General features: G+C 40.6%; 3 protein-coding genes across 4 annotated transcripts; all 3 read left to right on the top strand.

The window, feature by feature from the left end:
- Positions 1–1,581: 1,581 nt before the first annotated feature.
- On the top strand, positions 1,582–8,056 carry LOC306703296 (peroxisomal N(1)-acetyl-spermine/spermidine oxidase-like). 2 transcript variants are annotated; one of them, XM_079169220.1, is made up of 11 exons: positions 1,582–1,911; positions 2,998–3,144; positions 3,501–3,677; positions 3,861–3,991; positions 4,101–4,288; positions 5,374–5,555; positions 5,918–6,087; positions 6,281–6,360; positions 6,487–6,599; positions 6,996–7,150; positions 7,261–8,056. In XM_079169220.1, the coding sequence occupies exons 1-11, from the start codon at positions 1,758–1,760 to the stop codon at positions 7,411–7,413; spliced, it is 1,650 nt and encodes a 549-aa protein (XP_079025346.1). In that variant the 5' UTR covers positions 1,582–1,757; the 3' UTR covers positions 7,414–8,056. The 2 variants fall into 2 exon arrangements, with proteins under 2 accessions (XP_079025346.1, XP_079025347.1); XM_079169221.1 differs by lacking the exon at positions 2,998–3,144.
- A 1,219-nt stretch (positions 8,057–9,275) lies between these two features.
- LOC306703297 (peroxisomal N(1)-acetyl-spermine/spermidine oxidase-like) lies at positions 9,276–15,723 on the top strand. Its single transcript, XM_079169222.1, has 10 exons — positions 9,276–9,460; positions 10,803–10,979; positions 11,193–11,323; positions 11,482–11,669; positions 12,828–13,006; positions 13,387–13,556; positions 14,356–14,441; positions 14,555–14,667; positions 14,821–14,975; positions 15,086–15,723. The coding sequence occupies exons 1-10, from the start codon at positions 9,307–9,309 to the stop codon at positions 15,236–15,238; spliced, it is 1,506 nt and encodes a 501-aa protein (XP_079025348.1). The 5' UTR covers positions 9,276–9,306; the 3' UTR covers positions 15,239–15,723.
- A 946-nt stretch (positions 15,724–16,669) lies between these two features.
- Positions 16,670–20,179, top strand: mtg1 (mitochondrial ribosome-associated GTPase 1). Its single transcript, XM_079168441.1, has 11 exons — positions 16,670–16,889; positions 17,056–17,122; positions 17,588–17,690; positions 17,787–17,873; positions 17,985–18,041; positions 18,455–18,545; positions 18,630–18,691; positions 18,784–18,880; positions 19,058–19,139; positions 19,508–19,620; positions 19,884–20,179. The coding sequence occupies exons 1-11, from the start codon at positions 16,787–16,789 to the stop codon at positions 19,979–19,981; spliced, it is 960 nt and encodes a 319-aa protein (XP_079024567.1). The 5' UTR covers positions 16,670–16,786; the 3' UTR covers positions 19,982–20,179.
- The last annotated feature ends 883 nt before the right edge of the window (positions 20,180–21,062 follow it).

Here is a 21,062-nt window from a genome sequence, read left to right as displayed (position 1 = left end):
CACTGTATATATTGTGCAGCACAGGAGCGCTACAGGGTTTCTGTCTCAGTCCACGTGCTGCTTTACACGTATTTAGAAGACTATGTTGCAAAATATCAGATTACTAAATTTGCAGATGACAACTAGGACAACGCTTGTCACCATTTAGTGTTTCTGGCGATGCGATGGATAGTTTTGAATTCCTCAGCATCCAAATTCTTTACACTCTTAACTGGACCCAGAACACCGACTGCTTGTGGAAAAGGCACAACAAAAACTGTTTTTTTAAAATAAGGTGCCTTAAGAGATTTGTTATGTCAACAAGGTTTGGTAACTTACATGTAACATGTTGACAGGAGGTGTAATATTAGTGCAGTGTGGTAACTTGTCTGTGTTTGACCTGAAGAGATGCAATAAAAGCAGGCTAAGCAGGCATCCAAATTGAATATGGAGCAGTCAGCCATGCCTGGATGAGACATCATCAGAGACAACACTCACACAGCCAATGTTGTAGTAACACACCACATGTCACGGGGCATGGTGGAGGACTCAAACGCAGACCAGGCAGAGTAGAGTGAAGCAGGAATTTTAATCGATGATGAGATCGGAACAGGAGACTTACAGAAATACAACAGGGAATCCACGGACGAGACTAGAGACGAGGGGGGGAAATCCAGCAGGACTGAAACCGGGCAGGCAGACAGGGAAACCAGGAACAGGACAAGCCGAACAGGCAGGTAGACATTACAAGGATCTGGCAGGGAGTGACTGAGGGGAAGGAGTTTATGAAGAGGGAAGAACAGGTGAGAAGAGTTGTGCTGATGAGGGGGAAAGTGCTTGATTCATGATCAGAGGCAGGTGAAGGGATTAGGCTGAGGGAGTGGCTGACAGTGGAGAAACACAAAGACACACAGAAGACAGAGGCAAAGCCTAATCGTGACACCACCCTTTTGTTGAGTAGACACTAATCAAATAATGTTATTTGTATTCAAGTCTACATATGTGTGTTTTTATGTACTTGTTTATACTCTAACGCTGTGTACTAGTGACTGAAATTTTCAGTGACATACTGTAGATTGATTTTGAGAAGAAATTCACAGCAGTTGAGAACGTTGCTTTTGAGATATGAACATATTTCCCTGACAAAATTGCACACGAAGGCCAGGACAAAGACAGATGAGGAAGTAATTGAATGGAGGAACACGCCATGAAAACAGCCAGGTCACATCCAGCGAATACACCCCCTTTGAGCAGCCCTGACAATTTGATTATTCCAGAAAATAAACTCTTTGACAAACTCAAGTTTAAGATATTTACACTTTTTCTTCAGCAAGATCATTTTCACAAATGAACACCACTTTTATGATTTTTGAAGCGTGAATGCAAACGGCATAAGTAAAAAGCTAACGTTAGTCTATAAACGAACTACACAACGGTCGCATGAGCGCGAATATACACCACGAGGAAGTGAAGGCGGAGGAGTCGGCGTGATGACGTTTTGTAGTCTCAAATAGCCAGACGTAAGCAACCGCCTTTTAAAAGACTTAAAAGCTTTACAATTCATGAGCAGGATATCTACTGACGTATTGTATATTGTATAACAACATGTTTACATATCTATACGTTTGAGTTAATCACACACCTTATTTCAGGCATCTAACCAAACCGCCTATTTCAACTGGGGCTTGGCAAAAGGAAGCAGTCCGTATAAGAAAGTATACCGATTGTGTTCAGGTGGGGATAGCGGCCTAACGTTATTAGTTTGAAGCGAAGCGAGTATGGCTGTGACCGTGGACCCAAAGACAGTTATTATAGGATGCGGGATATCAGGTATAGCAGCGGCACATCGCCTCGTGAACGCTGGATTTCGTCACGTGCGCATACTTGAAGCGACTGCGAGAAGCGGAGGAAGAATAAAAACTGACAGATTGGGTGAGCGACTGCATCTGTTTACCATGAAACAATAATGACGTCTATTTTAATTATGGTTTTATTGGATTTTCATTTTATTCTATGTTTCAAAGCGTTTTCATTACCAGCATACAAACTATTTTCAAATGAAAACCTCTGGTTTCAGAAACAAACAACTTCCTCAAACCTAACATAACTTTACAGATTACAGCAAATCTGAAAAGCTCAAAAGCAACAAACCACATAACCAGCCCTAGGTCAAACGATTATTTTTTTGTTCAATGTTATGGTCAGTTATGTGGCCCTCACAGGAAAAAGTTTGGGGACCCCTGGTATAGCAGAAGGATGGGTGATCAAAATGTATTTATTCTCTTCTTTTCTTCTCTACTGAAAAGTATTTATGTTATACTGCTCATATCAGAAATCACACTTGACAATGTCAAATTCATATTTTGAATGTTAGTGGTGAATATGGAGGTATGGAGGATCTGCAGTCCTAAAATAACACTTAAACATGCTGAGCCACTGGCTTAAGCAGGTTTAAGCAGATATACAATGGGAACAAACTGTCACACCCATGATAGTTATGTAACCGTGTAGATTCTCCTGAGTCTGTCACAAAGTAAAACCTTTTATCATTAATATACAACTACACAATTTAACATGTTACTTGATATAATGCATAAAATAACCTTGGTATCATCTTTTACTCTTAAAACTTTCCCAGTCCTGTTTTCTCCAAAAATGTTAACTTTCTCCTGTCTGGATTATTGTAGTTCCCTCTATATGCATAAACTGCTGTAAATTGTTTACAGCTGGTTCAAAATGCAGCTGCCAGGTTATTAACTAGAACTAGCCGTCAGTATTACCCCTGTTCTTGCATTCCTCCATTAGCTTCCTGTAAAATTCCTAATAAATGCTAATGAAATGATGATCCTTGTCACGATTAGGCTTTGCCTCTGTGTGTCTTTGTGTTTCTCCACTCTGTCAGCCACTCCCTCAGCCTAATTCCCTTCACCTGCCTCTGATCATGAATCAAGCTCTTCCCCCTCATCAGCACAACTCTTCTCACCTGTTCTTCCCTCTTCATAAACTCCTTCCCCTCAGTCACTCCTTGCCAGATCCTTGTAATGTCTACCTGCCTGTTCGGCTTGTCCTGTTCCTGGTTTCCCTGTCTGCCTGCCCGGTTTCAGTCCTGCTGGATTTCCCCCCCCTCGTCTCTTGTCTCGTCCGTGGATTCCCTGTTGTATTTCTGTAAGTCTCCTCTTCCGATCTCATCATCGATTAAAATTCCTGCTTCACTCTACTCTGTCTGGTCTGCGTTTGAGTCCTCCACCATGCCCCGTGACAATCCTGTTCATTACGGCACTGCATGACCTTGCCACCACTTACATTTCTGATCTAATTGTTCTTTATTCTACCTCTCGACCTCTCCAATCCTCAAATCTCTACCTTGTATCCATCCCCCGCTCCAACTGCAAAACAAAATAACCCATCTCTACAGCCGAGCCTTATTATGGAGCTCATCCCTGTTGTATGTTTTAGTTCATTTCAGTTTGGTCTGTATCTCACTCACTACAATCCTGTTTTTTTTTTTTTTTTCTCTGCAGGTAATAACATTACAGAAATAGGTGCAAGTTATATCCACGGTCCATCCAAGGAAAACCCCGTGTTTTGTCTGGCTCGGGACTATGGCCTCCTGGATCCAGAGGCCCTCACCCCAGAGAACCAGGCCATGGACGTTGATGAGCGTCCTCTCTGGGTTCCCAACTGGTTCAGCAGTTCAGGTCAAATGCAATCCATCATCAGCCTGTTTTAACAAATCATGTTCCCTGATTAAAGTTATTTTGCAATGTGTGCATTAAAATTATCCTGTGTAATGGCATAATGTGTCCAGTGTATTGCTATTGATTACTCTGTGCAAAATACATAGTTATTGTTATAAATGTTTTATATTCTGTGGTATGCAGGTCAGAAGCTCAGTGCTGAATACATGAAACCTGCTCTGGAGATGTTCAATGAGCTATTGGATGATACTCTTCAATTTGAGAATCAAAAAGAAACACCTTGGGCCAGCGTAGGACATTTCATACGATCAGAGGTATACATTATCTTTCAGTGACCAAAATAATTTTTCTGCTGCTAAGAAGTTCTGAGAAGTTCTTGGTGATGAACTGAAGCTTTGGATGGGTGTTTGGTACTGTGTGCAGGCACGACAGCGAGCAGCCGAGAGGTGGAAAGATGAGGATAAAAGCACCAGGGAGCTGCTTCTGTGTGCCATCAGTAGCATGTTGAAGGTGGAGTGCTGCTCCAATGCGACTTCTACCATGGATGAGATCGACCTGGTGGGATTTAATATCTACAAGGGTCTACCTGGACTGGACTGCACACTACCAGGGTTTATAGTAACTGTCTCATAAGCATATTCATACATGCCAAATTAAGGGTACAAACAAATACGTGACTGTGATGTACAATCACTTGTAGTGATTGTACATGACAGTAACGTATATGTTTATATATTATATTGCTGTTGGTTTACTCTGACGAGGCTCCTACGTGGCACCACACCATGAGACAGGTCAATGCAACATTGGCTCTGACAAACTACTGAGAAATAAAATGAGTAAACTATTTTACTTACAGAAAAAAAAGATTCATAGATAATAGAGCAAATAGTCAGCAGTTAAAAGATAATGAGTTTCAGCCTTCCAAATAAAAAGTATTAGTTTGTTTTTTATAAGCTCTCAGATCCTTTTTTTCCATTTTTAAAATTTATTTCAGATTTGGGGACACTTTTTGGCTTTTTTTAAACAGTAGCAAACAGTCGACTTCGACAGGAAATATGAGGGAAAGAAAAGGGGTTTGACATGTAACAAAAGTCGTCGGCTTTAATTTGACCAGGGACGTTGCAGTGCTAAAGTGTCAGTTAGCTGGAGGGCCTCCTGTTGCAGGTCATATCCATGTCCTCCAACATCAACACTAGAGGGTGACAGCGTTCTTTTTCTGCTATCGAGAAACAGACAGTGTCACCCTCTAATGTTGATGTTGGAGGACATGGATATGACCTGCAGTAAATTGAGATTTCAGACACGGACTAATCCCCATCATTTTGTGTTATCCCTTACACCTTTAGAGTTGCGCAACGTGCCATTTAAACTACTTTTTGGTTCTGTTATGGAATTTTTCAGGGTACTATATAGTGCATAAGTTTACACACTCAGAATTTAGACACTCAAATAAAATGGCGGACAGTAAATATAGTGCGCTATATAGTAAAGACAGTTATTTGAGACAGATTTCTGCTGCAGGGGATATCTGCTCTATTGTTCACTGAATCGCCTTCCTGTAATGTAAAATATACAGAGAAACAATGTTCTCCTTGGGGGTGCTGAAAATGAGCCTTACTGAGAAAGACAAATGTCCAATAGAGTGCTATACAAAACCATCTACGTAACTTTTATTTATGCCTTTTTCTTACAGTGGCTTTGAAGACCTAATCAAGAAGTTGATGTTGGAGATCCCCACTGATGTAGTGACCTACAATCTGCCCGTTCGTTGTGTGCACTGGAACAACACAGAAAGCGGAGTTAACACTGTCACGGTTGAGTGCGATGATGGGGAGAGGATCGCTGCTGATCATGTTATTGTCACAGTACCTCTAGGTAGACTTCTGCACACATACTGTACTATTATTCATCTCAATGCATGGAATTGAATGATTGCAAATAAGACATTAGGACATCTCTTAAAATTGAGGAGTTTATTAGTTGTGGGGTGATAGGCTAGGCAACATTATTTTGGCTATACGGAAGGGTTGGTCGATATGGATAAGATCTTCTATTCTTATCCTCTAGAAATCAAATTACTTCATCACATTGATGCAAAAATAGTCCCGCTCGTTGATTTGCAACTTTGCCACAATGTTGTAATGCAACCAGATATAAAGGAGTTGCCTCAGTATAAGTGGTATGGTAAAATATCTTAACCCACCCGCCACTATTGGCATGAATTTCTTTTTTTTCAGGATACCTCAAGAAGCACCATTCAACCCTGTTCTGTCCTCCTTTACCGGCACACAAGCTGAGCTCCGTACAGAGACAAGGATTCGGAACATGCAACAAAATATATGTAGAGTTCGAATCACCGTGGTGGGATGCTGACTGTGAGATCATCTACCTGGTGTGGAAGGATGAGGTCTGTTTGTGCAGCCATGAACTACATGATACATTTAGCTTCTAAATGTTATTTCATTCTTTAAAATAGTGGTAAACTTTTTTTCCATCTACAAATACCGCATAATTTCTTAATAAGTATATCACTGGTAAATAGACAACACCTGATTATAAATGCACACAAACAGTCTGTTTTATATCCTTTGTCTCTTCAGGAGGATGTTTTGGACCAAGTGTCAAACAAGTCCTGGATAAGGAAGATGTCCACATTCACTGTGCTTAAATCTTCTGAAAGGTCAGCAGCATATTCGGCACCTCAACCGTGACGGATGCTCATTCTTCCCTGTTTAAAGTTTCCAGGGTAAATCATATTTAGAGAGCAAAGAAAAGCCTTGACTCCTCTTGCTAATGTAACTCTCAGATATAGCCATGTTCTCTGTGGCTGGATCGCTGGGCACGAGTCAGAGTATATGGAGACACTTCCTGAGCAGGAGGTCAGACTTTCCATCACAGAGCTCATCCGAACATTCACAGGTGAGTCTCAACCTGTAGCTGCCTCCTGATCACTAGTATGGATGAAAATGGATAGAAATACTTAATTGTTTTACTTGAATGTAGAATTAAAAACTGCTTTACAAACAGGAAATGCACAGAAAAGCCTGGCAAACTGAGTCTGAGATGTCTTGGCTGCTGTACAGAGGATAACCTCTTTGGATTCAGGAATCAGTGTAGCCTCTCCTGTAGTGCCACCTTCTGTCCAATGTAAAAGATTGCTCTAATCTTGATGTTTAACAGGATCTCAAGATGTTGTATGTTGAGATTAAAGTTCTCCTGTAATTCATGTAATTATGCTACTTTGACAATTCATCCATAACTTTGTTTAACAGATTATAAACTTAAACTGGTTGCTGCGTGCGTGTGTGTGTTCAGGAAACCCTACCATCACCCCGAGGAGAGTCCTGCACTCCCAGTGGTTTCATGACCCCTGGACATGTGGATCGTACAGTCACCCAGCAATAGGCTGTTCGGAACAGGACCTGGAGAACTTGATGGAGCCCCTGCCTACGAAGGGATCACAGTCACAAGTACCTACATGTTCATACTCAAACACAAATGTGTGCACTGAGCATGAACACAGATTCACACTTAATTAACCAAGGTGCAAGACTCTTTGAAACTATTTGGTCTGTTTCAGCCCCTGCAGGTGTTGTTTGCTGGAGAGGCTACTCATCCATACTACTACTCCACCGTCCATGGAGCTCTTCTCACTGGGTGGAGAGAAGCTGACAGACTCATCTCTCACTACTCCTCGAAAAGTCCATGTGGCCACCCAGATCAAGAAATGTAAACAATGAACACTCTGGATGCATAAAAACATTTTGGGTTTTCCCCAAAAATGTAGGGTAACTTTGATATTTTTCAACCTGGATACTATTTTCCCATGTGTAACTGGCAGCCGTGAAACTGTGATAGTGCTGTTTTTTGCCACTGAAAGGCTCAACTTGTAATAAGTGTTTGACAACATTATGGAAAGGACCCCACAGAGACATAACAATGTTTTCCTTACCGTTTGCTTGGTCCGGTACAATTACTATTAATACAGGTAATTGCTTTTACTACAGGTACCATAGGTTTGAGTTGTCCATTCATATTGTTGGAAACATTTCTCTGCTCTACATGTTTGGACAGCATGCAACGCCATCTAGTTAGAACAGCAATAAATTATATCTTTGAATGAATGGAATGTATTTTAGGTTTGGTTTTATTCATGGGAAGTCATTTGGTGGGTGATGAATTGAGATTTAATGTATTTATGATTAAATTCTTAGTGATGTTACATCCCAAGGACAATTTCCTATTGTTGTACATCTTTTCTCTTTTAATATACACATGACACTTTACCTGTTTTAACATACTCTTATGTGTGTGTTTGTTTATATTTTATTGTACATTTTCTATTTTTCAAATTTGTGTTTTACACCAAATCACCTAGCCAAATTCCTTGTATGTGTAACGTACTTGGCAATAAACGGTTCATGATTCTGATACTATCCCACATATTTCACTTCAAGAACTCAGCATTTTTACTTAATAAAACATAATGTTGAATTGGGTCACAGGATAATTGTTTTTGAGCCTTGGACCTTTTAGAATGATCTCTGTCAGGACTCTCAGACCTATGTGTTTTTAAAAAAACACCAAGGAGAGTCCTGTGCTCTCTGTGGTTAACCTGACACCTGCTAAGCAGATCCAGTTGCCTGGCAAATCCTCAAACTAGTTTTCCTTGCAGAGTAAAGTTGGTTGAGTCAGCATCGATGCAGAATCGCTGTTGGAGGGTTTTAAAACCCACGTATTCTCCACAGTTATTTCCTTATGGACTAAGACTCTACCCGAACGCACAAATGGAGAGGAAGTAGATAGGGAGAGGGTTTAGTGGGTGTGCGGGTGGGAGGAGTTTGGAATTGGGCCTCAATGGTGATTGATTTATTTATTTCCTAGTGTAGCCGAAACTTACGCCTTTGTAAAATAATAACACGGATGAGAAGCGCCGTATTCTGCACCAAGATGGCAATTACTTTATTCCTTCAATTTAGTCATCAGCGCCGCCTCACGGTTTTTCATTCCTTTGGTTATAGCCTTCACAATAAAAGCCCCGAACAGATACACAAACACTGTTTCCCAGAGGGGATTTAAACTTACTGAGGCCCGGTGCCATTGTCCCCCCCCCCCTACAGCCATAACCCCTGAACCCTGGGGGACTTACCTGACGTCACCTGTCAAATGGTTGAGTGTGAGAGGCAAAACAGCTTGAATAACAAAATGAAATGAAAGCTGTGTAATAAACTCTGCTTGTATTCCTCTGCTTTAATCTTTTGTCGTTAATGTTAATGTGTAATATGCTAGGCTGAACACCAATGTGCCATCCTCTTTGTTTACCTTTTTTTACATTGCAAGCTTCGACGCATCCACTGGTAACCCGTTGTTAAATGCCACATTGCTATGAATTGTGGGTAATTCCCTTAGTCTGCAGAAATGCAGAATTACGGAAAGTGTTCATAAATGACTCAACATGTCTGCAAGAGAGCTCTCAAACACTAGATGATTTGACAGTGGGGGCTTCTAAAAACGAGTTTTATTTTGAAACTCTTTACAGGAAAAACATGTTCTAGTCGTCGGCCATCTATTTGCCCCATAAGGACTGTACCCGAGTCAGTTGTATTGCATTAGTAGAGAACCGGCTATGGCTGTGAATGCGAATGCTAAAATAGTTATCATAGGATGCGGGATATCAGGTATAGCAGCGGCACACCGGCTCGTTAACGCTGGATTCCGCCACGTGCGAATACTTGAAGCGACTGCGAGAAGCGGAGGAAGAATAAGAACTGGAAGACTGGGTGAGCGACAATTTTTTGCAATGCACCAGAACACATTTTCTTGGAAAGTCTTAAAGGTAACAGTGTAATATATGTAATGGTATTTCCATTGCCTCGCAGGAAATTTTGCACAATCTCGTAATACGTTTTATTCTTTCTGATCCAAAGAGCAACGCTGAGCTCTGACAGGAGCATACAGATTAATACAGAAAAATAGAAACCGCTACTACCACTAAAACTATTTTCAATCTGATTTTTGGGACCTTGCAGATTCAAGTATTTCACCTAATTAAAAAATGTTTTGTTCTTTCTGAACTATGACCAGACCTAACTCTGTCTGCTGTAAATGATTGGACTAACCGAAGTAGAATAGATGATTATGTTAAAATGTGTTCACACCAAACGCGATGAACTCGATGAACGCGGCGAGATTACATACAAAGTCTATGTACAGACGCGATTGACGCGTCAAAACGCCGAAACGCCCCAAACGCAGAAGTTGAAAAAATCGCGTGACGCTCCAGCGCGATAGCCTATCAGCGTTGAGTTGCTCCCCATGTCATCAGTGAAGTCCTGCTGTTGTTGAATCAGGAAATAAATGCTGTAGCCGCCTATGTTCACCCAGAGCTCTACGATCCCTCATATCAGTAGAGACCGGACCAAACTATGTGTATACATGTGTGTGTGTAAACCATATGGTACAAACAATGAAATAGACGCTGCCGTATTTACGTCTAGATGACGTTATTGTGAGTGTTGATGGAGCTGCTATAATGTTAGCATAGCCTAGCACCGATCGATCCGAGCTCCATTGAGAAAACAAGTACAAATCGGCATCATTACATAGTTATTTCGGTGTCCCTTTTTGTCGGTTTATTGCCGTTAAATCACAGCCAAGTCAGTTTATTTTGTGATCATACAGCTGCAGTAAACAGCCGATGTGTGGCTCGCTAGACACAGTGAGCTCGATGAATCCGGACTATGTTATGAACCAGACATGGCGGCGTTTAGTTTCCCGTGATATCTGGGACTTCCACAACACGTGCTGAGCTTAGAAATAGAGGTTATTTTTCTACGGTTGATGGCGGACAGTTGAACGGCTTTCAGGCCGATAAGCCGCGCCCCCTCTCCGGGGCGTCCAGCGCGATGCACGCGAATGAACACAAATAGTCGATACCGGCGGCGCGAATGACGCGATGAACGCGATTCGCGCCGCGTTCACCGCGTTTGGTGTGAACAGACCTTTAGGGTTTTACCCTATCATAAACAAACAGCAATAAAATTGCTGTCAAGGCACAAAAACAAAACAGTATGTAACATGCTCCTTTCTTTTCTGCAACGGCACATTATTTTCCATCTGCAGGCGATAATATTGTTGAGATAGGAGCTAACTGGATCCATGGACCATGCGAGGAGAACCCTGTGTTTTGTCTGGCCCGCAAGTACAGACTCCTGGATCCAGAGGCCCTCACCCCAGAGAACCAGGCCATGGACATCGGAGGACATCCCCCCTTTGTTCCCAACATTTTCTGCAGTTCAGGTCAAGTCAATTTCATTTCTATTGCCCAATACCACAAGTTTTGTATAAATATGCATATGTAAATCTGCATAAGCTTATTTAAACAAAATTATGATAAGGTACAGTATAAAAACCCAACCCAACAAAAAAATATGTATATATAATATCTACTGCTGTGTGAGACCTGGTGATATTTTACTAATTAGTATTCTGTGTGTTGTGTAACGTCTTCAGGTCGGAAGCTGAATTCTGACGACATTTATTATACTCAGGAAATGTTTGCTGAGTTGCTGAAGGAAAGTTCAGAATTTGAGAGTCAAGGAGGAGAACCCTGGGCCTGTGTGGGAGATTTCATCCGGTCAGAGGTACGTTTTTCTCAGTGACTAAAATAACAATACGGGGGGGGGTTTGTTAACTACCAATATCTGAGCTATTCCAGCTCACATGTTGATAATAAACAAAATAAATTGACTGCATCTTGTAAGAATTAACAGTTTGTCTTGTTCCTTGTTGTCTGGTGCAGGTTCAACAACGAGCAGCAGAGAAGTGGAAAGATATTGATGCAACCACCAGATCTCTGCGACTGTGCATGATCAGTAACATGTTGAAGTTGGAGTGCTGCATTAATGGGGCTCACAGCATGGATGAGGTGGGCCTGGGGGCCTATGGCCTGTATAAAACACTTCCTGGACTAGACTGTACATTCCCTGGGTTCGTACTCCAACATTGCATACATGTAGTGGAGCAACTAACAATTATTTCAATAATCAATTTCATTAAATCATTACTTTCTTCATTTTCATATTGATCATCTTATTTTTAAAAGTGGTGTAATTGCTTGTCTGACCGGCAACCAAAGGATGCCCCCAAGTATTTATTTAATAGTGACGTGAATTAAAGGTACAGCTATCCATCTTCTTCCACTTATCCGGAGCCAGGGTCACGGTGGCAGCAGGCCAAGCAAGGTAGTCCAAGAGGCATCCTGATCAGATGCCCAAATCACCTCGATAGTCTCCTTTTGACCTGACCCTAAGGAGCAGCAGCTCTACTCCAAGCTCTCTCCTCCAAGTGCCCTTATTAATCAGAAGTCCAATAACAAAACAGCTTTTAGGAGCAGACCAGGGAGGCTGTTCCTCCCAATCACCCCATCCAGGCTTCTCCATCCTTGCCCATGTGAGCATTGAAGTCCCCCAGCAGAAATGTAGACCCAGACAGTATACTTTCCCAGACGCCACCCAAAGACTCCAAGGAGACCGGCTTCTCTGAAATGCTGTTTGGTACAAACAACCGTCAGAGACTTCCTCTCAGCAACTGACCCTCTTGTTCCTCGGGAGAATGGTCTCATGAGTATCCCTACTTTTGCCCGGCACCTCTCACCCTTGGCAGCTCTGGAAAAGGACCAAGTCCAGTTCTTCCAGGAGTTTGGTTCCAGACCCAGTGCAATGCGTAGAGGTGAGCCCAACTACATCTAGTTGGTACCGCTCCACCTTCTGTACCGGTCCCGGTTTCTTCCCTGCTAAAGAGATGAACATCCGTGTCTCTAAAACCAGTCTGCCATGCCAGGGGTCAGCACACTTAGGTCTTCACCTTTGCCTGCCTCCTGACTCACAGCGCACCCAACCCCAATACCTATCCCTGCATGTGGTGGGTCCACAGGACGATAGACCCATGTAGTTCTTTCAGGCTGCGCCTGGACGAGTCTCCATGGGTCAATGTCGGCCCACCAGACTCTCGCCGGCTAGCTTCCCTCCCAGGTCTGGCTGCAGGAGGGAGGCCTCGCAGACCATATTAGCAGTACATTATTCTGTTAATCAACTGTCTCCGCACACGTGCATGTCCGATTGACTTAAACATAATTGTCTTTCTCAGTGGCTATGAAGGTCTGGTCAAAAACTTGATGTTGGAGCTCCCCAGTGGTTTAGTAACCTACGATCAGCCTGCTCGCTGTGTCCACTGGAACAACACAGAGAAGAGAGAAAACCCTGTGATGATCGAGTGTGATGAGGAGAGGATCGCTGCTGATCATGTTATTGTCACAGTACCTCTAGGTAGAATCCGACACGTACATTCACAAACAAAGTTTTCTGTTTTCCACCGAAGTGCATGAAATGTTGCGATTTTGCTACAACTCTGATTTACACGAGACATTTTTAACCACTTACTTATGTCGAGATCACATGTTACTTGGTATTACATTTGTCAACAAATATTAGTAAATGTGCTAAACATACTTAAACATTTTAGTTTCTAGTTCTAATATAAAGATTTGAATTACAGAAGATTTGATCACAGTTAAATATAATATACTGTTTACGGTGACTTTTGATGTGGTAAATAACAAAATGTACATTTCTAGTGTAGTTTTAAGCCGCGATTAGATTTAAGCTATTAAGTATTGAACAAAACCTAACTTGTTCTGTTTGTTCAGGATACCTAAAGAAGCACCATTCAGCCCTGTTCCATCCTCCTCTCCCTCTACACAAGCTGCACTCCGTCCAGAGACTAGGTTTTGGAACAAACAATAAGATATTTGTGGAGTTTGATTCACCGTGGTGGGATGCAGACTGTGAGGTCATCAATCTTGTGTGGGAAGATGAGGTGAGACGTCAACGAATAAGAGTGTACATGTCCTATAAAGTGTGTGCGTACACACTGGATTCAATTACATAATACAATTAGTAGCCTACGCAAAGAATATTTTAATTATTTAGGTATTCAAAGGAAGAGGAATCACCAAGGCTTGTTGAAACACATTTGAAACACCTTTAACACAGACAGAGACAAATGATCTCTGCCCACTCAACCCTTCAGTCATAGTTCTCCACAGCTGCTGTCCCGTAACAATACTTCATGCTGCAACTATGTTTAAATATTTTTGATTTAGTAGGAATAAACTAGTTGTACATTTGACTTTAAGATGTCTCCCTGTTGTATATCTTAAAATCTGTCTTGCCCTGTTAAAATACAAACTACTGCTTGCATCATTTCCTCAGCTTTTTCCTCTCTCTCTCTTTTCCTGCTTTCACTATGACTCCTCGCTTACCTCAGTCACATCTCATTCTCATCTTTTTCTAAAATGGGTTTATAAGAGAAAAACAGAACAGCCTTCAAAATAGAAAGCAATAGAAATGATGTCATCTTCGTATCACTAGAAATTCCTTGCCCTCCATCCTCCATCATAACCCAGCACGAGGGGTTGTTTGACCAGCAGGTTTAACACGTGTTTCACCGTCAAATCACCAATAGAGGATTACTCTTCACAACCATACCATGTTGTCTTATTCTACACCCACAAATGTCCCAAAATGTTTGATGTTTATGCCACGACAGTAGTTCACAAAATGTCTAACATATGCAAACATTTGAACTGTCTGTTTCATCTCTTGTCGTGACTCAGGATGTCATGGTGGACCAGGTGCCAGATGTACAGAGGTCCTGGATAAGGAAGTTGTGTGCCTTCACTCTGCTCAAACCCACTGAAAGGTCGACAACCACAAATGCCGATGCTTGCCTGCGTTGTTCTTGTTGTATTCAATAGAAAATATCTGGTAAATACATTGTTTGTGAATACAGTCCTGTTATGGTTTAACTTTCAGGTATGGCCATGTTCTGTGTGGTTGGATTGCTGGACACGAGTCAGAGTATATGGAGACACTGTCTGAACAAGAGGTCACACACACCGTCACCCAACTCATACGCAGATTTACAGGTGATGCTAAATACGTCACAAGCATTGGGCAACAGTTGTTCAGAGTGCATTAATTCCTTCACAGGATCTTTGTATTTTCTAAAAATGTTTCTATATAAAAGTTATTTTAGAGTGATCTCTGTCAGCACTCACAGACTGACTGCGTGTGTTCAGGAAACCCTACCATCACCCCGAGGAGAGTCCTGCGCTCCCAGTGGTTTCATGACCCCTGGACATGTGGATCGTACAGTCACCCAGCAATAGGCTGTTCGGAACAGGACCTGGAGAACATGATGGAGCCCCTGCCTACGAAGGGATCACAGTCACAAGTACATATATGTTCATACTCAATCACAAATGTGTGCACTGAGCATAAACACAGATTCACACTTAATTAACCAAGGTGTAAGACTCTTTGAAACTATGTGGTCTGTTTCAGCCCCTGCAGGTGTTGTTTGCTGGAGAGGCTACTCATCCATACTACTACTCCACCGTCCATGGAGCTCTTCTCACTGGGTGGAGAGAAGCTGACAGACTCATCTCTCACTACTCCTCCATTAGTGCATCTGAGCCGCCGAAGTCAAAGCTTTAAAATAATCTGTTTCTTTGCCAAAAAAAGATTGATCAGATTCATGGCACAAAAACAAATTCTAACTGAGTTGATTCGGAGGATTGTGGAGAGCTGCTGTTTATGTAAGGCATTGCCCAGGCCTGTGAATTAAGAGACTGCTGACCTTACGCTGTTCATTGCATTGAAACAAAAGTAATCGATACAGTAATGACATTTTCATTAAATACTTGAAATCCTGATGAAAGGCCTCTTTGTATAGAACACAAAGAAAAAATTAAGTTTGAAGTTGCACAGTAATCCTGTTTACAAATCAACTTAATATTGATACAGTTGTTAGAATTTGTGGTGATTTGAGCAAATGATTGTGTTGATTTTATGACTAGTTGAATTCCATGTCGTTTTTCAACTTTCTGCTTTGCTGATCTTATTTTTTTTAATTCATTGAATGAAATATCAGATTCTATTGATAAACTATATATTTTTCAAATAAACTATTTGAACAGTTATGTCTGAAGTCAATGAGTGAATGTATTCCAACATTGATGTGCAAATAAAATTATAAAGTTGCATCTTACATATGCAAAAATTATATTTAGTAATTATGTTAGTGTTTGTAACTGACGATGTTTTGCCTTTTGCTTTTGTAAAATCCTGGTTCTCACATTATAATTAATTTTGAATGATATCATGAAACATACTTGGCCATAGAAAGAGGGTTTGGAATAAGTATTTATTTAATTAATATAAACTTAACATTACAAGCCAAAGCTGCACAGTGAGACCTCACCGACACAAATTTCCCCCCAAAATTATTTTGTCAGAAAAAGGTTTTGCAAGCACAACATCCATATTAATGTTGGATTTGAAAAGGTAAAAGCTATCACCAAGAACAGAACAAGGTTGATCTTGGTAAACATCATACTGTATGACATGTTTTCCTTTAAATAGGCTAGCAACTATTTTATGTGATGTAAAAAATGAGTACATAAAAAAATATTCTGCAGAAACAGACACACCAAAGGTATGGAATAAAGGAAATTAATCTGAGATTTGTATTTAACCTATGGTGAGGAGTGTTGACAGCACATGTTACTTGAAATAAACGAGACCAATTAATAGATACGAGTTTTCAAGGGCTAATAAGTGGTACTCAGGCCAACCCTCCAGCATAGTAGGTTCACCTTGGTGTTGGTAGGCAGCCGCCATTGATGGTAAAAGAAGACTAATAGAGACGTGGTGTTTTATCATTTGATAGCATCACCTCATTACAAAGGCGGGTATTTAGCTCCTGCACGATACCGCTTATGTGATAAGTAATTCATTTTTATTTTATCCTGCAGATGACAGTGATGCGTCATTAGCGTGTACACTGCGACAAAGAAAACAGAAGAAGAAGAAGAAGTCACCGGAACGATGATGTTTGACTGCAGATTCGAGTCGGAATGTAAACAGTGATGCACACCATCAAAATGTCCAGCAGCAAGATGCTTTGTCGCTAATCGGTCAAAATACGACTTCCATTAACACAGAGGAAAGCCAGACGTGGTCATAAGTAGATGAACAGCAGCCATGAAGCTGTACCACGCACTCTGTAATGTCGGCAAGTTCAGGGCTGTTTTTGACTTTGGTGGACGGGACGTGGCTCACTGGTTCCCCGGACACATGGCTAAAGGTGACAACTTTGCTTTAAGTTATCTCCAGAGCATATCAAACCATGCATTTGGAATATACGTGTGTGTACGTGTGCGTGTGTGTGTGTAAAGCAATCATTCCTGTATGTAGTATAAGTTACTGGTCACATAATTGCTCTAATAATAGTTTCACCTGACCGTTTGCAGGACTCAAGCAGATGAGAGCCAGCCTCAAGAGCGTCGACTGCATCATAGAAATCCATGATGCCAGAATATCCTTTATTGTTGGCTGCATTAACGTCAGAATATAGCAGCGCAAAGTGGCATCCTGTTTTTGATCACATGTGTAAATGAAATGTCGTTATGTCATCACTTGAATGTAATAACTAACCACAACTAATACAATTGAGAGAAAATTACAAAACAAATCATAAAGGTGATCAGATAAAGAGAGGTACTGTGAGCAAGACATCAAATATTAAGATTTAACGATTGTTCTAGGTGCCACAATCTTCACACTAACATTATTCTGTTGTATAAGAGAAATAATTCACCTTTTTGATCAAATACTGATCTTGATACCACCATCAGGAAAGCATAGATTAGAAGCCATAGGGGGGGACATAGGGATAATTGAGATATCTTTTCTTAACTTCAGTTAAAGATCCTAGCATTTTGCATCTTTTTACCGGAGAAGTGAACGCAGAACAGTTTGATTCGTCTTTAACATTATGGACATCCCCTTCTCTGGAAGAAACCCTGTGTTTCAGGAGACGCTCGATGTCAGACCCCACCTGCTAATTCTGAACAAGATGGACCTTGCCGATCTGTCCAACCAGCAGGTCAGAAGTCTTGCTGCTATTGTCACAGAGCCACACGTCATCGGCGTTTTTTATAAATCACTTACATAAAATGTCATCTTTACATTTGCCCTGCAGAGAATCCTGGAGAAGCTCAAAAAAAAGGGGGTGACGAATGTTCTCTTCACAGACTCTTTGAAGCAGAGAGATGACAACATCAAAAAGGTAAAAGTCATCTTCACTGAATACTCAACATTTGACTGTTTGCAAACAGCAGATATGAAATAAAAAATGATGAGCATGAATGTGCAAATCATTCCTGTTTTTTTTCTGTAGTTGGTGCCGATGGTGGTGGAAATTATTGAGAGCAAACCACGCTTTAACAGAGATGAGGTATGCTTACTCCAGACAGTTTAATGACGTATTTGGGTTTCAACTTTGAGAGTAGTACGCATGTTACATCTGTCAGGGCTATCTGGCGTAGAAACCTTGTCCTCACTGTTCCTAAACAACCTCAAACATAATGTATTGTTACTTATCACACAACATGACCTATAACAACATATCTGCAATAAGCTATATATGATATAAGAGGTATAACACAAGTCATACCCTCACAGAGATATGACTATTGCTCACCAAAACGCTGTTTCATTGTGACTCAAAAGCGTCTTTTCTATTGCCTCAGTGGAGCTGAATCCACATGGAACTATTTATTTCCAGTCTGTTCCTCAGTATTCTTATTTTTAAGGTCTTGGAGGTCAAAATGTTGGCTGTGCTCTAACCTCGTCATGTAAATCTTTCAGAATACAAATTATTGCCTGATGGTGATTGGAGTGCCCAACGTGGGGAAGTCATCTCTTATTAACTCCCTGAGAAGAACAAACCTGAAAAAAGGTTTGCTTAAAATAAAGTAGTTGATAGTTGTTGGACGTTGAGTCAGTATAATCATCATCCTCAGTAATAAAGATTTGGTTTCAGGTCGTGCATCTCGAGTAGGTGGGGAGCCAGGTATAACTAAAGCGGTCCTGACTAAAATTCAGGTGAGTGTCGATCACATGTTTGTCACTGTGTACGTTCGTGTGTTTATGGGTTCATAGTGTTGCAAAGTATTTGTATCTGTCTTTGTCCTCAGGTGTGTCTACGACCCATAATGCACCTGTTGGACACACCAGGAGTCTTGCCTCCTAAGATTGAGAGTGTTGAAACGGGCATGAAGCTGGCTTTATGTGGTGAGCAGAACAGGATTATTGCTCTTTTCTTTGACCAACATAACGATTACTGTCATTTAAGAAACAACATGTGGAAACTCTGTTGTACTGTGTTTAACTGCTGTCACAATTGTCTGTATATGCAATTTTTCCTATGTGGTTAACAAATATTTAAATATTTTTTCCTTCCTTCTCCAGGAACTATTCTGGACCATTTAGTGGGTGAAGACATTATTGCTGACTACTTACTCTATTCTTTGAACAGGCTTGGGAACTTCAGGTATGATTTACTGATATAGCGCTTTTGATGCTATCTGTGATTTTTTTTAATATTTACATGTTAAAATTTAACATATGATAATATTGTATAAACCATTTTATATATATATATATATATATATATATATATGTACAATTATGGTTACAGACTCTCTCCACCTCCCTTCAAAAAAGAGACAAACCGCACAATAAACAAAGATGAATTTGATTGATAGCAATATTTAATCTTATTTTCTATAGATGTCACGATGATTGGAAATTATAATTGTGTCGTGAAAATCTGATATTGTGACAGCCCTACTTCACATTACTGTGAATGTTTATTCTATGTGTGTGTGTGTGCACGCGTGTGTGTGCATTTATATGCAGTTATGTGGAAAAATACAACCTCCAAGAGCCAAGCGATGACATCCAGCATGTCCTCAAACGCATTGCTGTAAAACTTGGAAAGACGCAACGGGTCAAAGCCATTACTGGAGTGGGTAAGAAAGTGCTATTCCTACAGATGCTCCTGCTACATACAGTATAGGTCATTAGATATCTCTGTTTCATTGGGTTAAAGGAATAGAATGACATTTTGAAAATACACTTATTTACTCTCTTGCCAAGAGTTTGACAGTGTGATCACATCATATATATATATATATATATATATATATATATATATATATATATATATGTATATATATATACTGTATATAAGATATGTCTCATAATGAACATCTTTGTTCCTCGTCTCCCTCAGGAAATATCACCATCACTGTTCCAAACTACACAGCAGCAGCTTATGATTTCATAAGAACCTTCAGGAAAGGAGAGCTGGGACAAGTAATGCTGGACTGACCTCAGACATTTGAATGCAGACAACCAGAAACTTGTTTCTAGGTTTTACCTGTTTGCCCTCAACCTGGAAGGATTTATATTTAACCACTAAAGTGTGGTTCATCTATGGCCTCATGCTTTCGACATTTTGGGGACATGATGCAGTCCGTTTGTGGATGATGTACAAAGCACTGGATCCTTTGCAAATAAAATGATTCAACTTGATTCAAGTAAGACATGTTTTCTCCGCTTTGGTTGTAGAATACATGACTCAGATATCTGGAATGGTGTAAACAGTATATTTATTAGCATAGAGACAGTGAAAACAATTATTTTATTTATAAGTGTTGTAGCATGTAATAGAGTGCACTTATTGATATGGAACAGTCTGTTGCTCCTGAGTCCCTACTGCAGGTAAAAAGCTCCTCGGGAATGACTGACAGACCATCAGAGACATGAATAACAGTGAGAGCAGCAGTTTGTTTGCTAGCCTCCATCCCAGCAATGACGTGGTTCATACACAGGTCTGAGAAATACATTTTCAGGTGTTATAAAAGGGCACAGACATTTGATATGATTGTGGAAATACAGTTAAATACAGTTAAACTTTCTCAACGGACAATACACATCAACTCTCATTTGCCTTGTCTCATGGTTGAGAATCATATTTATGGCAGTTGACAGCAGTGACTACGACTATGGTCAAAAAGGACAAAGGGTGTATGGTGTCCCGTAAAAGCCCCCTGAGGTTATTTTGTGATATTGGGCTATATAAATAGAATTTACTTGACTAGAATAAATAAATCCAGTCTTGAAGTTAACTTTTGCAGAAGGAAAGGAGAAAAAAAAACATTGGTTGAGGTTACAAATTGCAATTTCCTTTCTGAAATTGGCAGCCTGTGGTTTGATTATACCCTTTATGAAGTTTATTGATTTTTCTGTTAAAACATTTGAAAAATTCGATCTAAGAATCAAGCTTTAGGGAAGGAAACAAATTGTTCTTGAGCTCAGACACAATATCTCTTTGCACACCAAGACACGACCTTGTATTGACGAAATGTCACATTATTAAATACTGTGTTGGTATAGATAATTATGTGTA

This window comes from Pholis gunnellus (assembly GCF_910591455.1).
Source record: "Pholis gunnellus genome assembly, chromosome: 11".
Classification (NCBI taxonomy): Eukaryota; Metazoa; Chordata; class Actinopteri; order Perciformes; family Pholidae; genus Pholis; species Pholis gunnellus.
This window is presented reverse-complemented; position numbering and strand designations above follow the sequence as displayed.

What these genes read in the sequence shown, in the direction of transcription:
- LOC306703296 (XM_079169220.1), top strand. Translation starts at nt 1,758, where the DNA reads ATGGCTGTGACCGTGGACCCAAAGACAGTTATTATAGGATGCGGGATA. An exon ending in AATAAAAACTGACAGATTGG is followed by an intron (nt 1,912 to 2,997) that starts GTGAGCGACTGC and finishes CCTTCCCCTCAG; the next exon opens with TCACTCCTTGCCAGATCCTT. An exon ending in GCTCATCCGAACATTCACAG is followed by an intron (nt 6,600 to 6,995) that starts GTGAGTCTCAAC and finishes GTGTGTGTTCAG; the next exon opens with GAAACCCTACCATCACCCCG.
- LOC306703297 (XM_079169222.1), top strand. Translation starts at nt 9,307, where the DNA reads ATGGCTGTGAATGCGAATGCTAAAATAGTTATCATAGGATGCGGGATA. An exon ending in TATTGTCACAGTACCTCTAG is followed by an intron (nt 13,007 to 13,386) that starts GTAGAATCCGAC and finishes CTGTTTGTTCAG; the next exon opens with GATACCTAAAGAAGCACCAT. An exon ending in CGAAGGGATCACAGTCACAA is followed by an intron (nt 14,976 to 15,085) that starts GTACATATATGT and finishes GGTCTGTTTCAG; the next exon opens with CCCCTGCAGGTGTTGTTTGC.
- mtg1 (XM_079168441.1), top strand. Translation starts at nt 16,787, where the DNA reads ATGAAGCTGTACCACGCACTCTGTAATGTCGGCAAGTTCAGGGCTGTT. An exon ending in GAGATGACAACATCAAAAAG is followed by an intron (nt 17,874 to 17,984) that starts GTAAAAGTCATC and finishes TTTTTTCTGTAG; the next exon opens with TTGGTGCCGATGGTGGTGGA. An exon ending in CATGAAGCTGGCTTTATGTG is followed by an intron (nt 18,881 to 19,057) that starts GTGAGCAGAACA and finishes TTCCTTCTCCAG; the next exon opens with GAACTATTCTGGACCATTTA.